The sequence below is a fragment of the Panthera onca genome, chromosome D1, assembly GCF_046562875.1.
Source record: "Panthera onca isolate mPanOnc1 chromosome D1, mPanOnc1 haplotype 2, whole genome shotgun sequence".
Taxonomy (NCBI): Eukaryota; Metazoa; Chordata; class Mammalia; order Carnivora; family Felidae; genus Panthera; species Panthera onca.
In genome coordinates, this window is record NC_138348.1 from 1771308 (window position 1) to 1797690 (window position 26383).

Genomic DNA, 26383 nt, shown 5'->3' on the forward strand with positions numbered 1-26383 from the left:
CGGGGCTGGGTGCCCCTAGAGGTCCTCACAGGGCACAGGGTGCCCGTCCTTCCTGACTCAGCTCGCGCTCTCTGCTGGTTCTCCCGCAGCATCACCTCTGCCCCAGACAGAGCACAACTGAACCTGCACCCCCTTCCCCAGCTCTGCGGCCCCCACCCCCCACCCCCACCCCAGACTGGCTTTTCTCCCCTGCCCCAAAGGGCCAGACATCTCTGTGCATGTAAACCGTGCTGAGAGCCGCTTCCTAAAGGCCTGCATTTTAGAATGGATTGAGAACAAACTCAAATATATGCTGCCTATAAAAACATCACGGAGCCAGGAGTGGCGTCGTGGAAATAAAAGAACGGCTGAAGGTTTTTAAGTAACTGCACCAGGAGAGAACAGAGGCACAGCCTGCATCTGGCACAGAGAGTTGGGGCGAAGAGGGTCGTTTCCATTGCTGGTATATGGTTCAATCACTGGACGCACGGGTTGTGCCCTGTGAGCAAGAGATCTGCCCTTCACAACGTTCCCGGGACAGCCACAAAAGCGGATTTTATGCCAAAGCCAGGATAGGTTCTGACTTGTAAACTTGCGTTCCAATGGATCAGAGAAACTTCGCGAGACGGTCGCTTATTTGGGAAAAGACATTAAGTCAGAGCCCAGCCAGTAGGAGGTGTCTCAGTAAATACGGAACAAGCCGGAAAGGCCACCGAGGGGCCCCGGGAGGTATGATACGTGCAGGGTGACACGCGATCGGGACCCTCCACGAGGTGGCCCCGGGGGCTGCGAGCCCGGTCACGGCACAGCCTCCGTTCTGTGTGCTTGAACGTTTCCGAGTGCGGGGTGGGGAGCACGCGAGAGAAGGCGTTTCTCTCCTGGGGAGCCTGTGGCCGGGCGACCTACGCCTCCAGGCCCTTCCCGTCCAGGACGACACCGTGGCCACCAAGCGGCCACCCGCTTCCACTGGGAGCCCAGTGCTGACCTCCAGGCCTGGCGAGGACCCCCAAAGAGGCAACTACAGACTGGCCCTGGGCACAGGCGGAGGTGGAGAATTTGGCTTAAAACAACAGCACGCTAAATCCCGAAGTGCGGAAGGAGAGGCCATCACACAACGTGCGGGCGATGCGAGGAGCTCAGGCGAGAAGGCCGGGAAGGTTGCCTCCCTGTGGTCGGTCATCGGTGGGGACCCCACCCTGGTGGGCAAAGCCAGAGCAACGGGAGGGCTCGGTACCCGGCCTCAAAGCATCTCCCTCGGTGGTGACGAGCAGAAGATTCGTCCTTGCGGGATGAAACTTGCTGGTGCCACCGTGCCCGACTGATCACAGTTAACATCCTCAGGAGGGGCCAGACCGACCACAGGAGCCCCCAAGTGGACGTCCTCAGCCAGCCGAGTTCTCGCCAAAGACCCAGAACCTGAACCTGATCGTGAGGACACATCAGGTGGACCGGGGTGAAGGGCGCTCTGCGCAGTAGCTGGCCTGAACTCTTTGCAAATGTCAAGGTCAAGAAACCGTAGGGAGAAGCTACAGAAGCGTTCAGATTACAGGAGTGTGAGTTACGACAGGATGGGGCCCGGCCGCGGGGCGCTGGCCCACAGGGCTGAGCGGTGGCGTGTGTGTGGCCTGTTCCCCGATTCTCACGCAGGTCCTGTGGTTACCGACCGGAATGTCCTTGTTCCTGAGATACGGGCAAGGAAGTATTTGGCAGAAAGCAGACCTACCCCCAGATGCTTCCGGAAAACCTGACGGAGGGAAGGAGGAGGCGGGGAGAGGGAGGGCGCAGGGCAGGAAAAGGGGCGGCGTGAGCGCTGGTGAATCTGGGCCAAGGGTATTTGGGGGTTTCTCATGCGGTTCTATCCTGTAAGTTTGCGATTAAACCGTATAAGTAAAGAGTTACCAGAAATTACCACAACCACCCTGGGTTTCTCTCCTGACCACGGGCGTGGGCGGCTTACTCTTCCGAAATGTGCTGATAGGACACGTTGAGTCACTGGCGCTCGTCGAAAGCACGTGATCATTTCAGCGGCGGCTGGAAAGCTTCTGGTTATCTCCTCAAAAACATAAGCATGCGTTTTTTTAGAATATCGCCTTTTCTGATCACAAAACTCAGACGCGTTGAACGTAGACCATTCAGAAATTTGAACGAAGTCATTACAATTGCTTATTGAACCCTCACCCGGCGACGCCTGCTGTGGACTCCCTCCCAGTCCTTCCCCAGCTCGGTGGGTGTGCGTGCGTGTGTGTGTGTGCCCACGTGCGCTCTTGGGGTGCGCGAAAGAGTGTGTGCCCGTGGTGCGTCCGTGGTGAGCGGAAGGGCCCCGGCCAGCTCGCCCCCTGAGCTGTGTGGCCGCGGGCCGTTTGCTGTTTGTGCCTCAGTTTCTTCCTCCACGAAATGGGGACGAGGCAGGCCCTTGCCCTACGTGGCTGCTGGAGGGGAGGCAGCCTCTTTGGAACACGCTCCGATTCGCGGCAGCTCAGAGGAGGCCCTCGGCACCTGTCACCATGCGTATCTGCACGTGTGTGTTTCCGTAAATATCTGATAAAATGGGGACTATGCGAAACCACTCGTTGCTGATCTTGCTTCACTTGACTCGGGGCAAGTGTTTCCCACGTTCTTCTTTCACACGTGACGTTTCAAGGCTGCCTAGCGGTTCTGCTGGGGGACCCAACGTAACGGATCCTGCCTCCTGTCCCCCCGTTGATGGCCGGCTGATTTCCCACTTTACTCTTCTAAGATTGTGATGCACATCCTTGTACGTTCATTTTTGCCCGGAACCTGGATTATTTCCTCGCAGGAGATTCCCCGGCGGGATCAAAGGGTTCCCACGTTTTTATGGCTCTGACACCTTCCTCCAAACAGCCTTCCGGGAAGCTTTTCCTAATTTAACCTCCCTCCCTGAGGCTGGACGGCCCTGGGGTTTTTTTCTACCCTCTCTAAAGCCGGGTATTATCGTAAAAGCACTTTGCCCTTTTGAGGAGGCAAAAATAGCGTGTTGTTGTTTGTAGCGGGGGGAGCGCCGCTCGTATGTTAGTGGTTGAGTCAGCCGCCCGCGGTGCACCTGTGATGCACGGGGCTGACTTCCAGGTTCCGGGAGGACTGAGTTAGTGAGACGGGATCGCTGTCCTCCAGGACATGACGCCCCAGAGAGTAGACAGGGACTCGGGCAAACAACAAGGGCATGAGGTGGCAAGAGCTTGAGAAGGCGTGAAGCGGGGAACGGGGCAGAGAGCACGGTGGCTCTGGTGCCCTTTCCTGGGGGTGGTCCGGGGCAGCCCCTCAGACTGGGTGGTGGTTGAGCAGAGACCCGAGGAAGCGGGCCGTGCCCACTGGTGAAGGAGGAGGGTGCGGCCAGAGGAGACAGCGTGTGCAAAGGCCCTGTGGTACAGTGTGCTTGGCGCACGTGAGGAGCAGCAAGGCTTGGGGGCCGGAGGGGGGCCGGGTCACAAGGGTGGGCCCGGGCTGTGACTCTGGGAGCACTGGGGACACCACGGGGCCTGAGTGACGGGGGCTGAGATCTGTCCTCTCAACTTTTGTACTTTGTGGTTTCGGCCTTTTGTTTGGAGATAAGCGCAGATTTTTCAGAAAAGCTTCCCAACGGTACAGAGCGCCCCATAGGCTCCTGCCTCAGCCTCCCCCAGTGGGAACACCCTCCTGAGCCAGACACGTGGACGAAAAGCAGGACACCGACGCTGGTGTGTTCCTACCAACAAGGCTACAGGCCGTGTTCGAATCCCATGGGGTTTTCCCGCTGATGTCCTTTTTCTGCTCCGAGATCCCCACGCTGCATTCAGGGGTCTCCCGCGGCCCCTGGCGGCTCCCCTGGCGGCTCCCCTGGCGTCCCCTGGTTTTGTGACCTGCGCGTTTTTGATAAGCACCAGTCAGCTGTTCTGGGGTCGGTCCCTCCATCTGGTTTGTCTGATGCGTGTGGTGATTGGATCGAGGCTGTGCCTTTTGGCGAGAGCAGCCGGGAACACCGTTGGGCCCGGAGCGGCGCCCTCGTGCCAAGGGTATGCGACACGGGTACGTCTTATTCCTGGAGACTTTGACCTTGATCGCTGGGGTAGACGTGTGTCCTTCAGGCTTCTGTGCTGAAAACTCCTTTTCTTCCCTCCTGTCGTTAATGAATATTTTGAGGAAGATGCTTGGAGACGTGGCAGGTAGCTCTTTCCTCCCCAAACTCTGCCCTCCGAGTCCGGCGTCTGTCAGCAGCTCTGGTGAGCGTGGCTCCTTCCGTGGCATCTGTCTGACGGGGATTTCCTATCCCTGCTCTCCCCTCCCTGCTTAGCGACTGGAATTTGTCCCTAGGGCGAGTGTCTCTTCTCCTCCGCTCATTTGTTTGGAGGTTTGTTTATATCCGTGTGGCCTCGTGGACATTGATTTGATTTATGGGTGATCGTCCAATATGATCACTACGGATGTCGTGGCTCGACTCGTCCAGCGCTGGGCACCGGGAGCCCCTTCGGGTCAGCTTCTGAGCCTTCCAGCACGCCCCGTCTCGGTGGAGCACAGGGTGTCCCTGTGCCCCCCCCTCCCGCCCCCGGGCACACTCCAGGCTTCTCTTGCCTTGTCCCTTGTCTGGTCCATCCACGTTGTGGCAGGTGTCACGGCGTCCCTCCTTGTCAGGGCTGAGTGACAGTCCTGTGTGTGGACGGGCCATGTCCATCCGTTTGTCTGTCGGTGGATGCAGGTGGCTTCCGTTTTTGACTGTTACGAATCCTGCTGCTGGGATCACGAACGCACAATCACCTCTTTGAGACCCTACTTTTAATTCTTTTGGGGACGTACCCCGAAGTGGGGTGGCTGGATCAATGGTGACTCAGTTTGTAATTTTTTCGAGGGATCATCATACTGCCTTCCGCAGTGGCCGCGCCCGTCCCCTTCCCACCATCAGAGCACGAGGGTTGGTTTCCCCGCAGTCTTATCGACACTTGGTCTCTCTCGTCTTCTGATGATGGCCCTTGTGACAGGCGAGAGGCGACGTCTCCTCGTGGTTTGGATGTGTATTTCCCGATGGTCAGTGATGTTGAGTGCCCCCTGTTGGCCATCTGCTGTCTTCTTTGGAAAAATGTCTGTGTGGGTCCTTGGCTCATTTTGAAATCAGGTTCTTGAGTTTTTTGCTGTTGAGTCGTGTGGGTTCCTTGTCTGGTTTAGATGTTCACCCCTTATTGGATGTGTGGTTTGCAGATGTTTTCTCCCATTCCCAAGGTTGCCCGTTCATCTCGTTGCTGGTTTCCTCGGCCACGCGGAAGCTTTTTAGTTTGATGCGGTCCTGTTCGTTTATTTTGGCTTTTATTGCCTTTGCCTTTGGTCTCAGATCCAAAAAAATCATCTCCAAGACCGATGCCAAGGAGCTCACTCGCTGTGTTTTGTTCTAGGGGTTTTATGGCTTCACGTTGCACACTCACATCTTTAATGCATCCTGAGTTGATTTTTGTGTGTGGTGTGAGATAGGGGTCCAGTGTCATTATTCTGCACATGGCTGTCCTGTGTCCCCAGCACCGTCTGTTGAAGAGACCGTTCTTTCCCTCTTGTGTGTTCTTGACTCTTTTGTGATAAATTAATTAACCATAGGCGTGGATTGATTTCTGGGCTCTCTGTTCTGTTGATCTCTGTGTTTTTACGGCAGCACCAAACTGCTCTGCTGACCTGAAGTTTTGTCTCAGAGTCTGAAGTCAGGAAGCGTGATGTCTCCAGCTTTGGGGTCTGTGGTGGTTCCACGCACCGTTGAGGATCGTTTTTTCTGTTTCTGTGAAAAATGACATTGGGATTTTGGCAGGGATTGCGTTGACTCTGTAGATCGCTTCGGGGAGCATGGCCGTTTTAACGATATTAATTCCTCCAACCCATGAGTGTGGGATGTCTTTCTACTTATTTCTTTTAATTTCTTTCATCAACGTCTTCTACTTCTCAGTGCACGGCTCTCTTACCTCCTTGCTTAAAAGTATTCCTAAGTATTTTATTCTTTTCTTTCTGATGTTTATTTTTGAGAGCGAGAGAGACAGAGCACGAGTGGGGGAGAGGGAGACACAGAATCCGAAGCAGGCTCCAGGCTCTGAGCTGGCAGCACAGAGCGCGATGCGGGGCTCGAACCCACGAACCGTGAGATCATGACCTGAGCATAAGTCGGATGTTTAACCGACTGTGCCACCCAGGTGCCCCTCTATTCTTTTACTTTTAAAAAAATATTTGTTTATTTTGAGAAAGAGAGAGAGAATGAGCAAGGAAGGGGGCAGAGAGAGAGGGAGAGAGAGAACCCCAAGCAGGCTCCACACTGTCAGCACAGAGCCCGACGTGGGGCTCGAACTCACCAATCGTGAGGTCGTGACCTGAGCCGAAACCAAGAGTCAGATGCTTAAGAGACTAAGCCACCCGGGTGTCCTGGGATTATCTTCTTGATTTCTTGTTCTGGTACGTCATTATTCGTGTGTAGAGACATAGCTGGGTTTTGTGTGTTAGTTTTATATCCTGCGACTTAACTGAATTTGTTTACTCTAACAGTTGTTTGGTGGGGTCTAGGGTTTTCTACCCCTCATCTCATGTTGTTGCAAATGGAAACAGTTTTACTGCCTCTGGTTTGGATGCCTTTTCTTTTTCTTGCCTAATCGCTCAGGCTGGGACTTCTGGTCCCATGTGGAATATGAGTGGTGTGGGTGGGCATCGTTGCCCTGCTCCTGATCTTAGAGGAAAAGCGTTTAGCTGTTCGCCATTCAGGAGGATGTCAGCTCTGGGCTCGTCGTATGTGGCCTTTATGATGTTGGAGTACGTTCCCTCCATACCCGATTTGTTGAGAGTCTTTACCATGAAAGGATCTGTCCGTGAGTTTCGTCAGATGCTTTTTCTGCATCTATAGAGCTGATTGTTAACTTTATCCTGCATTTTTAAAAAAATTTTTTAACGTTTATTTATTATTGAGAGACAGAGCATGAGCAGGGGAGGGGCAGAGAGAGAGGGAGACACAGAATCGGAATCAGGTTCCAGGCTCTGAGCTGGCAGCACAGAGCCCGACTCGGGGCTGGATCCCATGAACCGTGAGATCGTGACCTGAGCCGAAGTCTGATGCTTCACCGACTGAGCCACCCAGGCACACGTTTTGTTGATGTGGTGCATCACGTGCACTGATTTAGGGATGTCGAGCCATCCTCGCATCCCTGGAATAAACCCCACTTGCTCATGGCGTGCGACCGCTTCTGTGTATGGTTGAACTTCGTTTGCTGACGTTCTGTTGAAGGTTTTTGCATCTGTGTTCATCAGGGATGCTGGCCCGTGACTCTCCTCCCTCCTTGTAATGTCCTTGTCTGGTGTTGGTGTCAGAGCAATGCTGACCTCAGGGAACCAGGGTGCGAGTGTTCCCTCCTCTTCCGTTTTCCTGGAAGGGTTCAAGAAGGATTGGCGTTAGCTCTTGAAACGTTCGGTGAATTCACCAGGGAGGCCATGTGGCCCTGGGCTTGATTTGAGTGCTTTCTCCCTTCCTCTTGGTGAGTTTGGCAAAAGGTTTGTCTATCTTGGATAGCTTCCCCCAGAGCCCAGGTCTGAGTTTCCTTCCTCCTTTGTTTCATCATTTCAGACCGTGTTTCATTTCTCCCTGCTGCAACCCTGGTCACTTCCTTCCTTCTGTTCTCACCAGGCGTAGTTCTTTTTTCAGTTCCTTGAGGGTAAAGTGGGTTCTTCTTAATGTCGATGTTTTCCCGCCGCACTGATTTTGCCACATCTTGTGTGGTGTGGTGTGTCGGGTCTCCATTTGCACCGGCCTCAAGGCCTTTTGCTTTAATTCCTGCCCCGATTGCTTCTTGGCCCACGGTTGTCCAAGAGCGTGTGGTCTAATCAACACGCACACGTGTGGATTTCCCAGTTTTCTTCCTGTAACGGATTTCTAATTTCGTACCACTGTGGTCCGCAAAGATGTGTGGTACGATTTCAGCCTTTTCACGCTTAGGAAGACTTGTTTTGTGGCCCACCATGCGACCCGTCCTGGAGCGTGTCCCCCGTGCGCTCGAGAAGAGTGCACACGTGTCCCGCTGCTGCCGGTGGGGACGTCGTGTGTGTGCCTGTAGGTCCACCTGGGCTCCCGTGTGGTTTGCACCCAGTGTTTCCTCACTGACTGTCTATCGGGACGATTTGCCCGTTGTTACGAGCGGGGGACTGAGTTCTGGGCTGTGATCGCACAGCATACGCGTCCGTCTCCTTTCAGATCTGTTTGCGTTTGCCTAATGTGTCTAGGTGCTTCTGTGTGGCGTGCGTAAATATCTGCCTGAGTTACGTGCTCTTGTGAGTTGGCCCTTTAACGGCCTTCTTTATAGCTTAATGCAACCTTGGGCTTGAAGCCTATCCTGCCCGATGTGAGTCCGGCTGCCCCTGCCCTCTCGTGGCTTCCGTTTGCACGGGCTTTACCTCTCCATCCCTGCACCTTCAGTCTACGTGTGTCCTCACGGCCGAAGTGTGCCTGTTGCGGGCAGCGCAGAGTTGGATCGTGCCAACTTTAAATTAGGCGGTGGTGGCGTTGACTTGAGGAGCTCTAAGATTTATTTACACGTACCCTCTCCCGGTCTAGGCGGTGCCTTTCCACTTTACTGATTATGTCTTTGGCTGCACAGAAATTTTTCATTTTCACGCGGTCCACCTGATCTATTTTTGCTTTTCTTTCCTATGCTTTTGGGGTCACGTCCAAGAAATCACTCCCAAGCCCAGTGGCAGGAAGCTTTTCCCTTATGCCTTCTTCTGAGGGTTTCTCGCTTTAGGGTCGTACGTACGGGCCTAAGTTCATCCTGAGTTGATTTTAGCGTCCGGTGCGAGGTTAGGGCCTAGCTTCGTTCTTCTGTGTGCGAACGTCCAGTTTTCCCTGCGCCCTTTGTTTTTTTTTTTTTTTTTTTTTTTTTTTAATTTTTTTTTTTCAACGTTTTTTATTTATTTTTGGGACAGAGAGAGACAGAGCATGAACGGGGGAGGGGCAGAGAGAGAGGGAGACACACAGAATTGGAAACAGGCTCCAGGCTCCGAGCCATCAGCCCAGAGCCTGACGCGGGGCTCGAACTCACAGACCGTGAGATCGTGACCTGGCTGAAGTCGGACGCTTAACCGACTGCGCCACCCAGGCGCCCCAGCCTGCGCCCTTTGTTGAAAAGACCGCGGACACTCGTTTGTGACCGTTTATCCTGGAAATCACCCTGTCTCCGCTCATGCACGCCCTCTGCATTGTCTGTCACGGCTGCCTGGGACCTCGCTGTGCGATGCGCCCGCGGCTCCTTTACGGGCGTTTGGGTCGTTTCCGACATTTGGCGACTGCAGACGCCTTTGCGGTAAGCTCGTAAGCTCGTATTTTTGCATTGTCGGAGGTGTGTTTTCGGGGAGATGCCTGGAAGCAGGGTGCTGGGGGGCAGAATAAGCGGGTCATGTTGTGAGGCACGACGACCAAGTGCCCCTGCAGAGAGCCCGGGCCCCGTGCACCCCCAGCCACAGAGGAGAGTGCCAGCTTACTCATGGGGTGTTTTCACGCTCTTGTTTCTGGCCAGCCCGATAGCTTTGTGGTTTTTTTAACAATTCTTTTAATTTGTTATTTTTTTTATTTTTTAGATAGAGAGAGCATGAGCAGGGTAGGGGCAGAGAGAGAGAGAGAGAGAGAGAGACCAAAGCAAACTCCACATTTAGTGCAGAGCCCGACGCGGGGCTCAAATCCGTGAACCATGTGATCGTGACCTGAGCCAAAGTCAAGAGTCAGATGTTCAACCGACTGAGCCACCCAGGTGCCTCTGATGGCTTTGTTTTCATCTGCGTTTCTACAATTATAATTATGCTTTTGGACGTTTTTCATATGCCTGGAGGTCACGTGAGTGTGTATTTTTGGGTTCGTGTCTTTTTCAAATTTTTTCTATTGAGTTTTTGGTCCTTGGTCTCTTAATTTTTTTTTAAGCTTATTTATTTATTTTGAGAGTGAGCGAGTGAGCATGAGTGGGAGAGGGGCAGAGAGAGCCTCCCAAGCAGGCTCTGAGCACTGTCGGCATAGAATCCGATGGGGCCTCGAACCCACGAACCGTGACCTGAGCTGAAACCAAAAGTCGGACACTCAACTGGCTGAGCCTCCCAGGCGCCCCGGTCTCTTAATTTTTAAGTCCTTTATATTCGGGGAACACTAGTCCTTTGTGGCCCATGTTGGGGATTTCTTCTCTCAGTTGGCCATTTGTCTTCTGCCTTTGTTTCTGGTGCTTTCGGTCAGGAAGAAAGCTTCGGGTCCGCCGGTCCTGCGTTCTGTTGCCGCTGGTTCATGAGTCACGGTGGAGAGCCATTTCCCCACGCCGCGTGCGAGAGCGGTTCACCGTGTGTTCTTCTAGAAGATGGGGGCTTCGTCCCCTGCATGCCACGCCGTGTCCACGTGGAGTTAGCGTGTGCGATCTAAGGTCACCTCTTTCCGGTGGCCGTCCAGGGCCCTTCCTTAGCCGTCCGGCCTGCTCACCGGCCCTCTGGCCTCTGGGAGCAGCGGAGGCAGGGAGACCAGAAGGCTGACGCTGGGAAGGGCTGGGGGCCACTTGCGCTCAGATTGGGATGAGAGCGAGAAGGGAAGGGTTTATCGCTGAAGCTAGGAGTGTTTTCTGGGAGAGGGGGCAGTGGGGGCAGGACCCGAAGGTTTGCCTCAGCACCTGGGCACGTGGGGTCTGTTTCTGAGTCAGGGAAGGCGCTGGGGTCAGGCGGGGACACGGAGCCCTGTGTGGGATGTGTCCTGTTGCAGGGCTTTGCCGGGCAGCCGGGTAGGAGGTCAGGGAGCTGGTGGGAGCTCAGGGGAGGGCCTGGCTGGGCTCCCGGGTCTGGATAGGTGACAGGGGAGCAGGGGCCAGATGGCACCTCAGGTGACGGTGAGGAAGGGGGAGCCCAGGAGGGCGGGTGTCCTGACAGCAAGGTGAGAGGGTGTGGAAAAACAGAGCAAAGCATCTGGGGGTCCTAAAGGGTCTCAGACCAGTCTTCGGGGGCCCCGGAGGCCTGGCTGCCCCTGGGAGCTGCCCTAACGCCACGTCCTCCCCGAAAGCTTGTGGATCCTGATCGAACGTCCAGGGGGGCCGGCGGGGGTGGTGAGATCCAGGGATTGGGGTTCCCACCTGGCTCCAAGCTGGGACCCCGGGGACTGGCCTCACGGGGCCGGGGGGGCCCTTGGAGCAGAAGCTGCGGGGGACACAGCCCTTCTGAGTTCTGCCCCTGCCCCATCCCCCGCTGTCCCCCCAACCTGTGATGACCTCGGTGACTGCCCTGGCGTCTGTGACAGCAGCTCACTGGACAGGAGGGACAGGCAGGAGCTGTCAGATTAGCGCTGCTTTTCTCCTGGCTCACCGGGCCTGAATGTTTAATTCATGCCGCCTCCGCACCAGTGTGCCCCAGGACGTGGGGATTGGGCCGGGCCCGCAGACCCTGTCCCTGCCCCCGTGGGCGCTGGGAGGGGAGCATCTCAGTCACAGGATCACACCAAGCAGAGAAACAACGCTGCAGCTGAGCAGGCAGGTGTGCTTCACCGGGCATTTGCGTGTGGTTTGTGTGAGGCACTTGCCTGAACAGTCCAGGAAGGCTTCCCGGAGGAGGTGTTGCTCAGGGTGAAATTGAAGCTTCCAGATCACTGCAACACCCACCCTGTAACGGGGGCCCCTGGGGAAAGAGCCGTGTCTGCGTGAAGAGGAAGGAGTGTGGCACACGGCACAGATCAGGGAACAGCAGACATCCAATGGTTTTTATCTGCTGTTTCACGAGACAGGGAATTTCAGGCTTTGACGTCCTGCAACATGTCGTGAGAGGTGGCTGTGGGGCAGACGGGATGCCAGGGCCCCCATACCTGGCAAGCCCTACCCCCCGTCCGAGGCCTGCAGGGGCTCTCTGCTCTGTTGTGACGGGTTTCTGGAAGGCCGGTCAGCGCAGCGTGGGGCGTGCTCAGTGTCCTGGGGAGAAGTCTGTCTGCGGGCAGAGGTCGGGGAAGGCAGGGCAGCGGCGGGCTGAGGTCTGGGCCGGCGGCTCAGAGGATGTGCAGGCTATTCTGGGCGGCAGGCAGGAAGCGGCCGTGCTCCGGGCGGCTGCGGAGAGGTGGGAGCCAGCTGTGGGCATCTCCGGTGCCCGCGTCGGTGCTCCGTCCCAGCTGGCTCTTCCCTTCCTCTGCTTTGTTCCCTCCTCGGCCACGGCCAGGAGACAGTCCCCGGATTGAGAGGGAAGAGGGGCTCTTGGGGGGGACGGCCGGGGGGCGGCCCCGTTTGGGGCATGCCCGCAGAGGTGAGCAACTCCCACCGCGTCTGTCTGAATGTGTCCCGGCATTGCCTGTTCCCTGGTGTTCAGAGGTTCCTGGCGTTTTCCTCCTGCTTCCGGTTGCTGCACAAGAGAGCAGAGCACGGCTGCCGTCACCCCCCCTCCCCCCCCCATCCTTCCAGTCAGGGTCTCTGGGGCCCCGGCCAGGTGCTCAGCTGGTAAATAGCTAATGCCAGCCCAGAGCCTGTGCCCACTGATCCTGGGAGGCCTGGCACAGCTCGATGCCTCTTCCACTCCTGAGCCAGGCCTTCCCCTGAGCCCCTGTCACAGGTGGCCCTCCCGGGCCTTCCCTGATCCTCCTGTTCTGGCCTCAGGCCTTCCAAACTCTGCCTCAGGGCCTTTGCATGACAGTCCTCTCCCAGGCCTAGCTGCATGTCCCCAGCTCCTAGAGCAGCAGCCCCCCCCCCCCCCCCGCCCCCCAGCCCCGTCACTGTGACGGCTCCTTCTGTCTCCTTGGGGTGGCTGTCACTGTTCCTTTTGATTTGTAGATTTGTTTTCTAGGTTATTGTCTCTTTTTCCCAAGCCTGCCTCACTCCTGGAAGCTGGCCTGGTGCCAGGCGCGCAGACCGGGCTTTCCGTCGGGGCCGGGATCGGGGCGGGGAGGGCGGGAGGCCCCGCCGGGCCGTGCAGGCAGGACAAGGAGGGTGCATTTGTGTTGAGCCCCTGGGGAACCACAGGAGGGCTTCCTGGGGGCGCCGGCTGGCAGCAGAGGATTCCTGCCCCTGAAACCTCCCAAGGGACCAGAGTGGCCTTGCAGGCCCGGGCGTCCTCCGTGGTCAGCCTCCACGTGGCAGGGACCTGGCTCAGCCAAGTCCCACTCACTCCTCGGCCTGGGGACTCGCCCTCCGTGGCCGGTGGCCGGGGAGGGTGACGGAGGAACGTGTCTCTTGTCCCCCAGCCTTGGCCAGTGGGCTCTTTCCGGGGGCCGGGGATGCTGACACAGAAATAAAGCTGCCGTTTGCATCCGGCGTTGAGTAACCCACGCCCGGCGGTGAGAGAGGAACGCCAAGGCCCCCGGCCTGCCCACCGCACAGCTGGCCGCCTCCTCCCTCCCTGCTGGGAGCGGCTCCCGCCTTGGTGAGGGCGGGACCGGTGGACAGCGCCACGATGCCCGGCCCGCGGGGCACGGGGGCACCTTGACCGCGTGCGGGGCGCGGGCCCCCATCCGCGTGGGGCCCTTCTGATGCCCAGGAGCCCGGCGCCGTGCACTCACTGGCGGGGCGGGGGCGGGAGGAAGTCTGAGGCCAGCTGGACAAAGAGGAAGCGGGCACTGCCCGGAGGGCACACCCCCCGCGAGGCCGGCTCCGGAGGGCGAGACCTCATCTCGTCCGGGGCGGCGGCGGGAGGCACCCCGCCACGCGCCTCACGCCTGCCCCTCGCGGCTGGGCCCTGGGTGGTTGCCGGGTGACACGGGACTCGTGCCCCCCTTGCTGAGCCCACGCGGGGCCCCTGCCCCCGGGACAGGAGCAGCTGAGGGGCTGGAGGTGCGGCCGGCCGTGCCGCCCCCCTGCCCCTGCCGCGCCCAGGGCCCCGGGCACGCGCTCACCCTCCGGGCCCCCTGCTGCAGCGTCCCGTGGGGCCAGCCTGGAGGGCCGGGCCGGGCCCACGGCAGGCGGGGGGGTGGGCTCTGTGAACGGCACGCCCCGGACCCTCGGATGCGGTGTGGACGCCATCCCCCGAGCGATGGGCTGGGGCTCCTGTGCTGGGGAGGGCACGGGGTGGGCTCAGGGCCGCGGCTGTCGGTCAGGGGGCCCGCGGTCCTCGGTGACCGCCTGTTCCCACCGTGCCTTGGCCGGGGGTGCGGACGCCGGCCGGGCAGATGTGTCCACAGCAGGGAGGTCCCCACGATGGGCAGTCAGGAAAACCGCATCTGTCTCCCACCCCCAACCTCCCTGCCCCTGAATCCCTGCTTCCCCCCACCACGCGTCCCCGCCTTGCGCCCCCCTGCGTCCCCGCCTCATGCCCCCTCCCCCTGCATCCCTGCCTCCCCTCCACACACATCCCTGCCTCACCCCATCAACTTCCCGGTCTTCCCCCACCCCACCACCTTCCTGCTGAAATCACCCCACATCCTTGCCTCACCCCTCCATGCCTACCTCACCCCCCTCATCCCTGCCTCCCACAGGCTTCTGGGTGCTCTGTAGGAGAGCTCGCATGCAGCCTTGCCCGACCGGTCTCTCTCCCGGGGCCTGGGGCTGGGCCACGCCCGGGTCCCCGGGGGTGCCCTCTGGGGTCCGGCCCGTTCCTTCCTGGCACCTCCCACACCACAGCAGCAGGCTGGCGAGGCGCTGTGCCCGGCTGAGAGCTTCGTGTGGGGGCAGGGCCGGCCCGGGGAGGCCCGGGTGAAGGGCCCCATTCAGGAGGCCCGCCCCGGGCTGTGTGGGCCGGGCTCCCGCTCCCCACGGGCAGTCCTGTCTTGTTTCGTCAGCAGAGGCTTTCCTGCTCTGCAGGTACAGGGGACAGGCCCCCCTGGGGGCCTCTCGGGAAGGAGGAGGCTGTGGCCGGGCTCCAGGGCCCTCACCCTGCTCCCTCCCTGAAGCGGGGTCGCCCTGGCCCTGCCCACCCCCGGGCCTTCTGAGGAGTCAGCGTCCTGTCCTGTCCGGGGAACCTGGGCCGTGGGCGGGCCCCACAGGACAGGAGGACTCTGGGGGACACTGCTCCCCGGGCCAGGGCCTCCCCGGTGCCAGCCGACTGGGATTAGGGGGACCCCAGAGGGGGTGCGGGTGGGGTGTGCGCTGAGGCCAGTGGGCATGTGGGCGTCCCGTGTCTGTGGGGTGGGGGGGTGGGGGTCACGCAGCTGGCCGTCTCTGGCCTCGAGGGATCGGGTGGGCCAGGCCAGGGGTTGGGTGGGCCCCATCTTGGGTTAGAGGCTGCCCACGAGGGCTTTCCGGCCTCTCGGAGGGCCTCTGTCTCTAAGACACGGGGTCAGGGCTTTGGGGAGGGCGGGGAAGGAGGGTGGGGGGCTTGGCCCCGAGGACAGTATGGGTGACCCCTCAAGAGCTGCCCTTGGACTACTCGGGTCTGGGCTGGGGGGCCAGGGCTGGAGGGTGAAGCATGACACGGGGTCTTTCCGGCCCTGTGGGCGGTGAGCTGGCCCGTCCCCGGCACGTGGTGCCCCTCTACGGAGAGGGGCCCCTGTGCCGTTCCCCAGGAAGGGATTTCGCTGTGTGGTCTGGGCCGGCCTGACCTCGCTGGGCCTGATTCCTCCTCTAGAGAAGGAGGGCCCGCTGGGATTCTCTCCCAGACCCCGTGTTCAGGCCTTTCACAGGACGGAGCCACGGCCCCAGCGGGAGCACGGGGCTACCCCCTCCCCCGCACTGCCTTTGCTCCTTTTGGGGGAACCCCAGGCTTCGGCATTTCCAAGCCTCTGTTTTCCCGCCTGAGAGATGGACGTCCTAATACCTAACTCGCTGCCTCAGTCGGGGGTCCGGGAAACACTCTGGTGTTGTTGATGGAGCCGGGTCGGCCGCACAGGAACCCCCCGGCTCTTACCGCTGTCCTTCTCGTCAGTGACCGTAGGCTGCTGCCCCCTGCTGGGTCACCCTCTGGTGTCTGCACGACGGACGAGGGGCCTCGTTCTGGAAAGGTTCCTGGACTGCGCCTGCCGGGTCACCCTCTGGTGTCCACGTGACCAATGAGGGCCTCGGCCCGGAGAGGTTCCTGGACTGCACGGGCCCAGGCGGGAAGGCAGGGCCCTTCTGAGGGGCGGGCAGTGGTGCCAGCTGCAGACAGGACCTGGCAGTGAGGGCATCCACCCGCCCTCTCCTCAAAGTGCTGGGCAGCTCCTCGGAGCCACAGAGCCCTGGTGGTCTGGGACCGCTCCCCAGGGCGTGGCCCAGGTGGCCCCGCCCGAGGCCCCCCTGTCGGGTTCAGGGGTCCGCAGGCATCTGTTTCGGAAGAGACAGCGAATCCTGGGGGGCCTTCTCCAGTACCCGGAATCTGGGGCCGCTTCCTGGCCTCACCCTGCCCGCTTCCTGGATTCTTTGCTGTCTCCCTGGGGGTCGTGTTCTCCTCTGGCCTGGCACCTGCCGCTCCCTACCTCTGCCAGGACCAGGTCCCTGCCTCGGAGAAGCCCTCCCCGATCACCCCTTCCAAGGGGAATGAGAGAGGGAGGGGTTTCGGGGGAGAAAGGGGTATATCCAGCTGGAAGGAAGCCCCACCTGCTCATGTCAAGTCCAGCGAGGTCCCTGCCCCCCGGGGAGTGTGTGCCCGGCCAGCTGATGCGAAAGGAGGGCAGTGCCCCGGCCCCTTGGCGACACCTGGGAAAGCCTCCTTCCCCTTCAGGGTCTGCTGGTGGTTCTTGACTCACTTGTGAGGCCGGCAGCATCCCCCTGCACCCCCGCGGTCCCGGCTCCGGGGGCTCAAGCCGACAGGGTACAGGCCAATCTGATGGCAGTCATGGCCCAGGAAACCCTTTGCTGAGTATGTGCAGGGGGCATCCTTGATGTGTCCCTTCCCTACTTCCCAGTGGGGAAACTGAGGCTCACGTCACACGTGGCTGTTTCCACGGGCCCCTCGTGTCCCCTGGAGTGGGACCAAAGCCTCCACAGTGGGGTTGGAGGTTCCTTCATCTGGAAACTAAACTACAGCAAGAAAGACTTAGGCTGGACACAAGGAGGGACTTCCCCAGCAGGAAGGAGCCTGGGAATCCCATGCCCTCCTGGCAATGGTGGGGTCGTGTTGACCTGGCTGTCCGAAGCTCTAGGATCAACGTCCCTCCTTCTGCCCCACCTTTCTCTTTCTTGAACCTGGGCGGAGGCATCCTGGGAGTCCTGGGCACGGCCTCGACTGCTGGAAGGAGGGCAGGGCCCCTTACGCGCTCGCTCTGGGGTGTCATCGTCCGCACGCTGCCCCAGGCCAGCGCCCCCCATTGCCCTTCTCGCCCCAGATGGGAGGAGGGGAGGTCCCCCCTGCCCCGGGAGGCCTGCAGGGGCTGGCCGTCCCCAGGACGAGGACCTCCCGAGACGGGGGGTGGCTGGGGTGCAGAGTGGGCACAGGTGAGTCCAGGATGGGACCCCTCCCTGGGGAAGATGGTGAGTGAGCTCATGGGAGCAGACGCGGCCCCTGTGGGTGAGCTCGCTTGGGTTTACTCTCCCCACACCTTCTAAATAGGTGCTGAGAGGGGCTTCTTATCAGGGCGCCTGGGGGCTCAGTCGGTTAAGCGTCCGACTTCGGCTCGGGTCATGATCTCGCGGTTCGTGGGTTCGAGCCCCACGCGGGGCTCTGTGCTGACAGCTCGGAGCCTGGAGCCCGCTTCGGATTCTGTGTCTCCCTCGCTCTCTGCCCCTCCCCCACTCGTGCTCTGTTTCTCTGTTTCAAAAATGAATAAACAGTAAAAAAAAAAAAAAAAAAGTTTAAACGGGTTTCCACCACAGGCGGCCAGGCTCAGTGCCTGTGCCTCCCTGGGCCCCGGACGGCCCTCCCGCCCTGCGGGTGGCTGCCTCAGGTGGGTGTCCAGGGCTGAGTGCCTCCCAGCTCCCCACCTACCCCGTGCCGTGTGCCCGGTGTGGCTGCGGCGACGGCTGTGACTTACCATCCGGGGTCTGTCCTCCCTCTGCCCGGGCCACACGCAGCTCCCGGAAGGACGACTGAGGAGGGCCTGGGGTTCCCACCGCTGGCTGACCCCTGAGGCTGGGTGGAAGGAGGCCTGCGCTGGAGCCCTGTTCTCGCTGGCTTTGGTGCTGTGTGACTGTGGGCCATTTCTCGCCCTCTCTGAGCTCCCCTCCTCCTGTGATGAGAGATAGCCCTGCTTCTCAGGCTTCCCGTGAGGACTGGAGTGGACAGGAGGAAGCAGGCTTTATGCAGCTCATGGCCGCCCGCCCTCCGTGCTGGGGCCTCAGACCCACCGGGCACTTGGGGTGCTGCTGGGGGGGCCTGACGGGGGAGAGGATGTGGGTCTCAGCTCCGTGGGTGGGTGTCCCTGTTGTCTGATGGGCGCCGGCCTGGGGCCGGAGGCTCCCAGCTCAGTCACCCGCGGCCCGATGTTGGGACATGGCTGCCGTGTGCCCTGGTCATGTACGTGCCTCTGAGTCACGCGTGCACACACGCACGCACACCGGGGAGACCCCTGAGCAGCCCCCTAGGGCCCCCCGAAGGCTTTGGAATGACAGCTTGGGTGGCACGGTTAAGCTCACAGCCAGAGTCTCTGCCCCCAAGCCACCCCCAGTCGGCGTGGCCCTTCACAGGGTGACAGTGGGAGACCCCATGCCCCCCTCGCACACTCGAGGTCTCTGCGCTGCGGCGGGTGTGGGCAGCGAAGGGACATGAGCACAGCCGTCGGCTCGGGTCCTCACGGCCCCGCGGGGCCGTCCGGACACACGGCCAGTGTGGGGGCAGCTGGGTCTCCCACCGTCACCACCTCCGGGGGTGCAGCGGCATGTCTGGGGGTCGGCCAAGATAGGCCTGAAGTGCCTCCAGCCAGGGAGCCCCGTTTCTGTGCCTGGTGGTCGGGGTTCTGAGCGGGGCCAGCGGGATGAGTAGCCCCTCTTCGTCCCCCCATCTCGAGGGGGACAGATTCTCTGTCCTTGTGGCACGGAGCTGTCGTGGGCCTTCCCAGAAGAGCGCAACCCCATCCCTGGGCTCCAGGTGTCCCCGTGTGCCTGTGACGTCCCTGTTTCAGGGAGAGGCCGGGAGGAGAGGGTGCGGGCCGAACCCCAGCCTGCCACCGCCTGCACGGTGGCTTTGCCGAGCCTCCGTGGGCACCAGGAATAGCGGGCACGGGGCAGTGCCTCGTCGGGATTTGAGAAGGCCGGGGGGCTGGCAGCGTGGGCGCTGGGCTGGCCTCGTGTCTCCTGTGGTCCCCGGGGTCGGCCCTCCCTGCCGCCTCAGGACCCTTGCCCCGCGCCTCCTGCCCACGTGTGCGCCCAGCAGCTGGGGCGGCCCTGCCTGCTCTGGGCTCATGCCAGAGCCACCCCCTGCCCACCCCCAGGCTGCTCTGTGCCTGGCACCGTTGACATGCAGGCTGGGTGTGTGGAGAGCTGCCTCCGTGTGGCGCCCTGGTCCACCGGGGGGCCCTGTAGGGCCCTGCTGAGCCTGTGGGGGTGGGGCAAGGAGGGACGGAATGGAGCATGAGGCCCTCAAGTCTTGACACACCCTGGAGGCCTGCGTGGAGGAGGCGGCACTGAGCATTCTGTTCACTGAGCCCCTGACCTGAACCTAAAGCTGCATTCGGTCGGTTCAACAGACATTTGTGTACCAGGCCTCGCGCTGGGCCTTCAGATGGGGCCCCGCCTGGGGAGGCAGGGGGCGGTCAGTGCTGTGATGGGGGTGCGGCAGGGGCCACGGGCCCGGAGGGGGTGTCTGGAGGCCTCCCTGCAGGGGAGCTCAGGCCTGTGGGGCAGGGGGTGGCCCCGGAAGATGGGCCTGGAGTTCAGGCTTCATCTGGAGGGTCTTCAGTTGGGAGGGAGCTGGCAGGCTTTGCGTCTCCCCAGGGCCGCCCGGCTCCCCAGTGGGGACTGAACCGCTGAGGTGGGGAGACCGGCGGGGGCTGGGCTGCGGGTTCTGGCCGTGGTGACCCCGGGCCGGTGCTGTGTGCATAGGCGCCCTGTGAGGGCCCGGCTGGAACGCGAGGCGGGAGGGTCCCATGTGTCTGGGGTCCCCAGCGATGGGGACACAGGTTTTAATCTTCTGGTAAGCTTCCTGCCTGGCGGTCTGGAGTCTGTGCAGTGGGGCCTTTGGGGAGACGATGACCCAGGAACCACACCCCCGCGGGCCCAGCCGCCTGTCGTGTGGTCCTCGGGGCTGTGGGTCGAGTCCCCGGGGCAAACCTTTTAAGTAGACGAGCCTGCGGACAGACCCTGGTGGCAGGGTCGGGGCCGTGTGGGGGTGCGGGGAGGCGTGGCTGCGTGCTGGTGGACGTTGGGGTGTGGCAGCCAGCGGGCGGAGGTGGGGGGACACAGGCGGGGCTGCCCGGGTGTCCCTGGGGGGCTGGGCGGGAGGGAGGGACTCGGTCTCCCCTGGGGGCTGTCCTCTGCCTCTCCTGCTCATTTGTCTCCCGGACCTGAGGGGGTCGTACGGTGCAGCGTGCCCGAGGGGGACCCCGAGGAGACGTGTCCACGTCCCGACCCGGGACCCGAGAACGTGACCTCACGTGGAGAGAGGGCCTTCGCGGACGCAGCTCAGTAACAAAAAAGGAAAAGGCGAAAAGGAGCCTCTGAGTGTATTTCGAATTATGTTTTAAAAACCCAGTACTAATGCCAGTTTTGAGAAACTCACGGGGGTTTCCGTAGTCGTTATCCTCACGAGTAACTTGTTGGCTTGGCAAACGGCCATTACGAGTGCAGGGGCCGAGCTGGGGGCCCCCACAAATGTCCGGTCCCTTGGAGCATGAGGATGAGACCTCACGCAGAAGCACCTCTGCACGTGGGACGGAGCTCAGTGTCCTGAGAGGCCGTGGCCATCCCGCGTGCCTGGGCGGGCCCTACACGCGGTGACGACGGGCGTCCTCACGCACGAGAAACTAACAGCAGGGGCCACGTGACCGCACAGCCCCCAGCCCAGGGCGATGCCTGGGGCCCCAGAAGCCGGGGAAGGACACAGCCCCCCTCGCCCCACCCCTCCCTGCCCAGGGTGAGCCCCCACCACGCCTGAGCTGCGTCCACGCACAATGTGGCATTACTGCCCCGGGGTCTGTGGCTGCCATATGCCCCAGTGGGGAGTTCAGTCTTGGCCTGAATCCGGGGCTGGGGGGATCCTGGGGTCGGCCAGCTTGGGCTCACAGTCGCCGTGGCCTTTGACGTGCTCCTGCTGGCTCGTAGCCTCGGGGGTTCCATCAGTGGCTGTGACTCCCCTCCGGGATGTCCAGGGCGTCCCGGGACGGAGGGCCAGCTCCACAGCCTGGAAGCCCCTGGAGGACCCGTTGAACCGCGCCCCAAGCCGCCGCCTCCTCACATGGGATGACGGGTCACCTTCCGCGCGGGGTTTAGAGGGAACAGTGCCACGCAAGGGCTGGGCCCGCAAGGGGACCCGGGGCACAGCCACGCAGGACCGGAGGCCGCCGCCGTGGGAGTCCGATGTCGGGTGGGTGTCGTGGCCCGGAGCACTGAGCTCATTGGCTCCACGGCGGGGCACCTGCCCTCGTGTGTTCCGGGGCCTTTGGAACCTTCCAGGGCGGCTTTTATACAAACTGAAGCGTCTCTGATACGATTTGGGGTTTAAAACGTCAGCACCTAATCTGTTGAATCACATGTTCAAAACCCCGTCTGGCCCCGGGCTTGAGGTCCCTTGACGAGCCCTTGGTTTATCTGCCTGGAAAGTCCTGTCCTAGCCGGGGGGGGGCCTGGGGGGGTGCGGGGGGGTGCGGCGGGGGGGGGTCCGGACCCCTGTCATTGCCTCACCGCCAGCCTTTGTTAGCCTCCCTCCGTCAGCTGCTGCCCACGAACGTCATTCCCTTTCCTTTTTGAAAATTGTGGTAAAATACACACAAAATTTATCATCTTAACCGTGTCAGGTACACAGCTCAGGGACATGAAGCACATTCCGTCTCCAGAGCTTTCCGTCTTCCCAAACAGAAACTCTGTCCCTGTGAAACACGGACCCCCACGCCCCCCCCCCCCCAGCCCCGGCGCCCGTGCTCCGCTCTCCGTGATCCACCGCTATGTTTCGGCCTCCCCGAATTCTGGCTTAGACCCAAGGGTAAGCCCGATGGCCACGCTCTTTGGTGCTGGGGCTCCGAGGGCTCCGGGAACAGCCCGTGCTTTCTGCGCACGTGTGCAGTGTGGTCCGCGTGAATGATTCTGACCTTCACCGGAAGCATCCCAGGGTGGAAAGGTGCCTCGGGGTGGGCTGGAGAGACCTCGCCGTGGGTTCACGGCGCCTCCCGGGAGTCTGGGCACACCCCCGACTCAGCTCCCCGCCTGCGTCCTGCCCCCCCGCCCTGGAGAGCCCTCCCGCTGTCTTGGACGGCGGCCCTGGCAGGCCTCCCGCATTCTGCCGTGTTCCCAGGGCACCTGGCCGCCGCAGGTACAGGGATGATGACCGATAAGACTCAGGACGTCCCAGGTGCTCGCGGTCCCGGCCCCTGGCCAGCGGCACAAGCAGGGCACTGTCCCTCGGGGCCGACGTGGCCTCGGGGGGCGGGCGCCTCTTCTGCACCCCGCCCTGCTCCCGCACCCTGACCCAGAAAACGGGTCAGATCCTTCTCTTCCTGGTCCTCGTGTCCCAGCTCTCGGGACGCATAGGCAGCGGGCTGGGCCGGAGCCGTGGTCTCCGCCCCGTGGAGGCAGGAGGTCCTGAGCCCCCCGAGGGCAGGGACCCCGCCTCAGCGTCTCTGGGGCCCGCAGGCCCGCCCGGGGCAGGACAGAGTAGACACGAAGCACACTGTGTGTGTCACAACACCTGAGCGACCGTTTAGCCTTCAGGACGCAGCGGGGCTGGGGAAGCACGACACTTGGGCGTCCCCCGTCCCCCCCGCCCTCGGTGGAGAACCCCCGGTGGCCGTCCCAGGAGCGGCTCCTCAGGCGGGCTCCCACCCCCCGGCCCAGTCTCCGCCGCAGCTCTGTCTGCACGGGGGCCTCCCCGTGACCTCTGCCCAGGAGCTCGGGGGTGAGCCCCTCCTGACGTCCCCTCCTGGGGGCCGGCGGGGTCCGTGCGCAGGTGGGACTTGGCCCCAGTAGTCCTTCCGTGCCCGTGGGCCTCCCATGGTGGACGCTTCACGTAAACGGAATCACGCGATACGTGGTCTGTAAGCGTGGCTTCTCGACGCCCGTGTTTCGGGGTCTGTCCCGCTGTAGCGGGGGCCCGGGCCTCGTCCTTTACGGCCGGCTGACCGCGCCCCGCTCCGTGCGCCTGGTCCCCGGCCGGTGGGCCTCGGCCTGGGTGGTACTTGGAGTTCTGAGACGGGGGGAGGGAAGGGGCGTGGCCCCCCTGGGCGGGGGGTGGCGGGCAGCCCCTCCGTCCCCGGGCCTGGGCTTGTGTCTGGGGGGGGGGGGGGGTGCGGAGCGGGCGGGCTGGCCGCGGAGCTGACCGCCATGTCTTCCCGCCCTGCAGCTTCCTCATCGTCCTGGTCTGCCTCATCTTCAGCGTGCTGTCCACCATCGAGCAGTACGTCGCCCTGGCCACAGGGACCCTCTTCTGGATGGTACGTAGCCGCGCGAGGGGCTGGACCGCTGCCCCAGCCGCCGGGGCTCTGGTCTGCCAGGCGAGCGGGCCATGGCATGGAGTGAGCTGCTCTGGGCCTCTCCCGCCCGCACGGTGACCCCGGACCGATGTCCTTCCCACCCTGCCGGCCGGCAGCTGGGGACCGGAGGCGTAGAGACCCCCACGCTTGCCGGGAAGACCGCCGTCAGGCTGGGACTGGTGGTCTGGGAGGGCTTCCCGGAGGAGGGGGTTCCGAGCTGGGCTGGAAAAGGAGCACAGGAGGACCTGTCTGCACGGCTTGCCGAGCCTGCCCGGTGGCCTGGGTGGCGGGGTGACTCCTGCCCTGGGTTGAGGCCAGTATGCCGGCCCCCTGGGGGTCTCGCCCCACCCCGCGCCTCTGGCCGCCTGCCTGGCCCCGTCCGCCAACCTGCGTCTTCCCGCCCTGCCTCGAGGTGCCGTTTTCATGGTAAACCAGAGCCCGGGGACGCATGGACCCGCTCGGAGACCTGCTGCTCCGTCCCCCTGGTCCGACTTCTCCCCCAGGACCGCGTGGCTTCCGTGACCGTGCGCCGAAGTCTGTCCTATCTCGCGACGTAGCGTCTGCGCGGCCGACTGTCCTCGCTCGTGTGGTCTTCCCAGCGACCTCTGCCGCCCAGCTGCCTAGCGTTCGGAGAAGTCTGGGGGCAGCTGGGGGACGAGCGTGGGGAGACTGTCCTCGGTCCGGTGAGGTCTCCCGTCCACGACCATCGCGCACCCGTCTGCCAGGCGCACAGGCTCACGATGGGGGCTTCAGACCGTGGCGGTGACGGCTGTCCCTGGTGACAGCGACAGTGGTCACTGTCGGCTACCGTCACAGACGGGTGCTCGGACCGCGCAGGGCAAAGCCGCCTCCTCCTCTGTGTCTTCTGGAGGTCGCGCTCGCTCGCGGCCCCCTTGTACGTATGAAAGCTGTTGGTGGCGCTCTGTCTGGACGTGGGGTCGCGGCCGGCAGAGGCGTGTGTGGCTCGCGGGGCCCAGCGGGGGTCGGCGTGGTGGCCGTCGCGGCTGCCGGGCCCCCAGCCTTGTGGGCTGGGCGCGCTCCCGGGGCTTCTCGTGAGGAAGGGTGCCGGCCTCGGGCTGGCGGGCAGTGGGTCTTCTCTTGGCCGGCGGTTTTCTCCGAGTCTGACGTGAGGGTGTTGACTCCGGGCAGCTCTCTCCCGCGTCCGTGGAGATGGTCGCACCGTGGAACCACTCGCTGGCCCAGCGTATCGTTTTCATCGTCCTGATAGGTTACGCTTTCCCGTGTAAAAGCAGGGACGTGCTCACCGTCCAAAAGCAGGATAGTGACACTGACAGCCTTTGGGTGACAGAACTCTCCCCCGGTCCTGGGCGCCCACGGGAGCAGCCGAAGGTGCCGGCCTGGCCCGTGCCAAGGCCCTGGGGCCTGCAGCCCGGAGGAGGTTCCTCCTGCATCCGGGCAGTGTGTCAGGCGCCACTGTCCTGGAGAGGAATGTCCCCGAAGCCCTGCACCAGTGGCCCCGGTACAGGCCGGGGGAGGGGTTCCACCTCCTCTGCAGGTGAGACGTGGGTGACGCCTCTCACCTGCTTCCCAGGGTGGGGACTGTCCTTCCCGCTGGGCGGCCTCAGGTCCCAGCGGCCAGCAGCTGGGGAAAAGCGGGGAGTGTGGGACATGTCTCTGTGTTTGAGGGTATCACATGATGAGTCCTGGGCCGCACGGAGCACGTCCGAGTGTCCTGGGGCGGCCGCAGCAAAGTCACCCAGACGTGTGGCTTAAACAGCATTTATCCCCCACAGCCCGGAGCCCGGAAGTCGGAGATCAGGGGCCGGGATGGTCTGTTCAGCGAGGACCCCCTTCCCCCTTGCAAGCGTGCCCTCTCTGTGTCCTCACACGGGGGGGGGGGGGGCTCTCTGGCGTCTCTTCTTACAAGGACACTGACCTTACAGGACCAGGGCCTCATTCCAGTTACCTCGGTTTACCTAATTGTCTCCTTAACGAGCCCATCTCCAAATGTAGTCACATTCCAAGGTGCTTGGGGGTTGGGACTCCCACACGTGAATTTGGGGAGCAAACAGTTCGGCCCATGAAGCCTCCCGAGTGGCTTGGGGTAGTCACCCTGGTACCGGGAGCTTTGCTCTTGGGTTTTGAGAGGCCCCGATGACATCTGGAGTCTGGGTGGGCGGAAGGCATGCTGAGTGTCCCTACACGCAGCGGGCTGTGTGAACTGGGGGCCCTGAGTTCAGGTGGCGACTTGCCCCGTCCTCGTGAGCTCAGGCAGGGCCTCCAGGCGCAGCTGGGGGTGGGGGGGACAGGACGGAGGCTGCCAAAGCTGCCAGGCCCTGCCGGCCGGGACCCTGGCAGTCATGGCCCGCACCCCGATGTGTCGCCGGGACCCCAGGCCTTGCGCCGTCCGTGGAAACCAGACCCACGGACGACGGCCCCAGGGTGGGGGCAGCCCCTGGCAGCCTCAGGCCCTGTGTGGTGTGGCCTCCACTCTCCTCTTGCCCAGGAACACCTCCCTGCCAGACAAGGCTTGTCCCGTTCAGAGCACATAGTTCATTCCATGGCACGGGGCTGCTCAGAGCATCCCACCTGCCCCCCCCAGCATCCCAGCAGCCCCTCCAGAATCCCACCTGCCCCCGCAGCATCCCCTCCAGAATCCCACCTGCCCCCCCAGCATCCCAGCTGCCCCCCAGCATCCCAGCAGCCCCTCCAGAATCCCACCTGCCCCCCAGCATCCCGGCTGCCCCCCAGCATCCCGGCTGCCCGCCACCATCTCGGCTGCCCCCCACCATCTCGGCTGCCCCCCAGCATCCCAGAAGCCCCTCCAGAATCCCACCTGCCCCCCCTTGCATCTCGGCAGTCCCCCCCCCCCCCGGCATCCCGGCACCCCCCCCATCTCCATTTCTCCTGGGCATCTCCTCTGCCTGCCCGCCCTCAGTCACAGCATCTTTGAGGCCTGCGTGCCACCTGGTGGCCGTTGTGTGAACTGCATGTGCACATGCCCCGGCTGTGGACGGGGGGCTCAGCAGGGGCTGGGAAGGGGGAGGCTTGTGGGTGCTC

General features: G+C 62.2%; 1 protein-coding gene across 6 annotated transcripts in view; it reads left to right on the forward strand.

The window, feature by feature from the left end:
• Positions 1-26383, forward strand: part of KCNQ1 (potassium voltage-gated channel subfamily Q member 1) — a 319343-nt gene that overhangs the window by 21561 nt on the left and 271399 nt on the right. For all 6 annotated transcript variants that reach the window (XR_013550302.2, XM_078433824.2, XM_078433821.2 and 3 more), the window contains exon 2: positions 23233-23323. Coding sequence is in view for 5 of the 6 variants with exons in the window: in XM_078433824.2 (XP_078289950.1) it covers positions 23233-23323 (91 nt within the window). In the remaining variant the exon portion in view is untranslated. The remainder of the gene's footprint in view (positions 1-23232; positions 23324-26383) is intronic.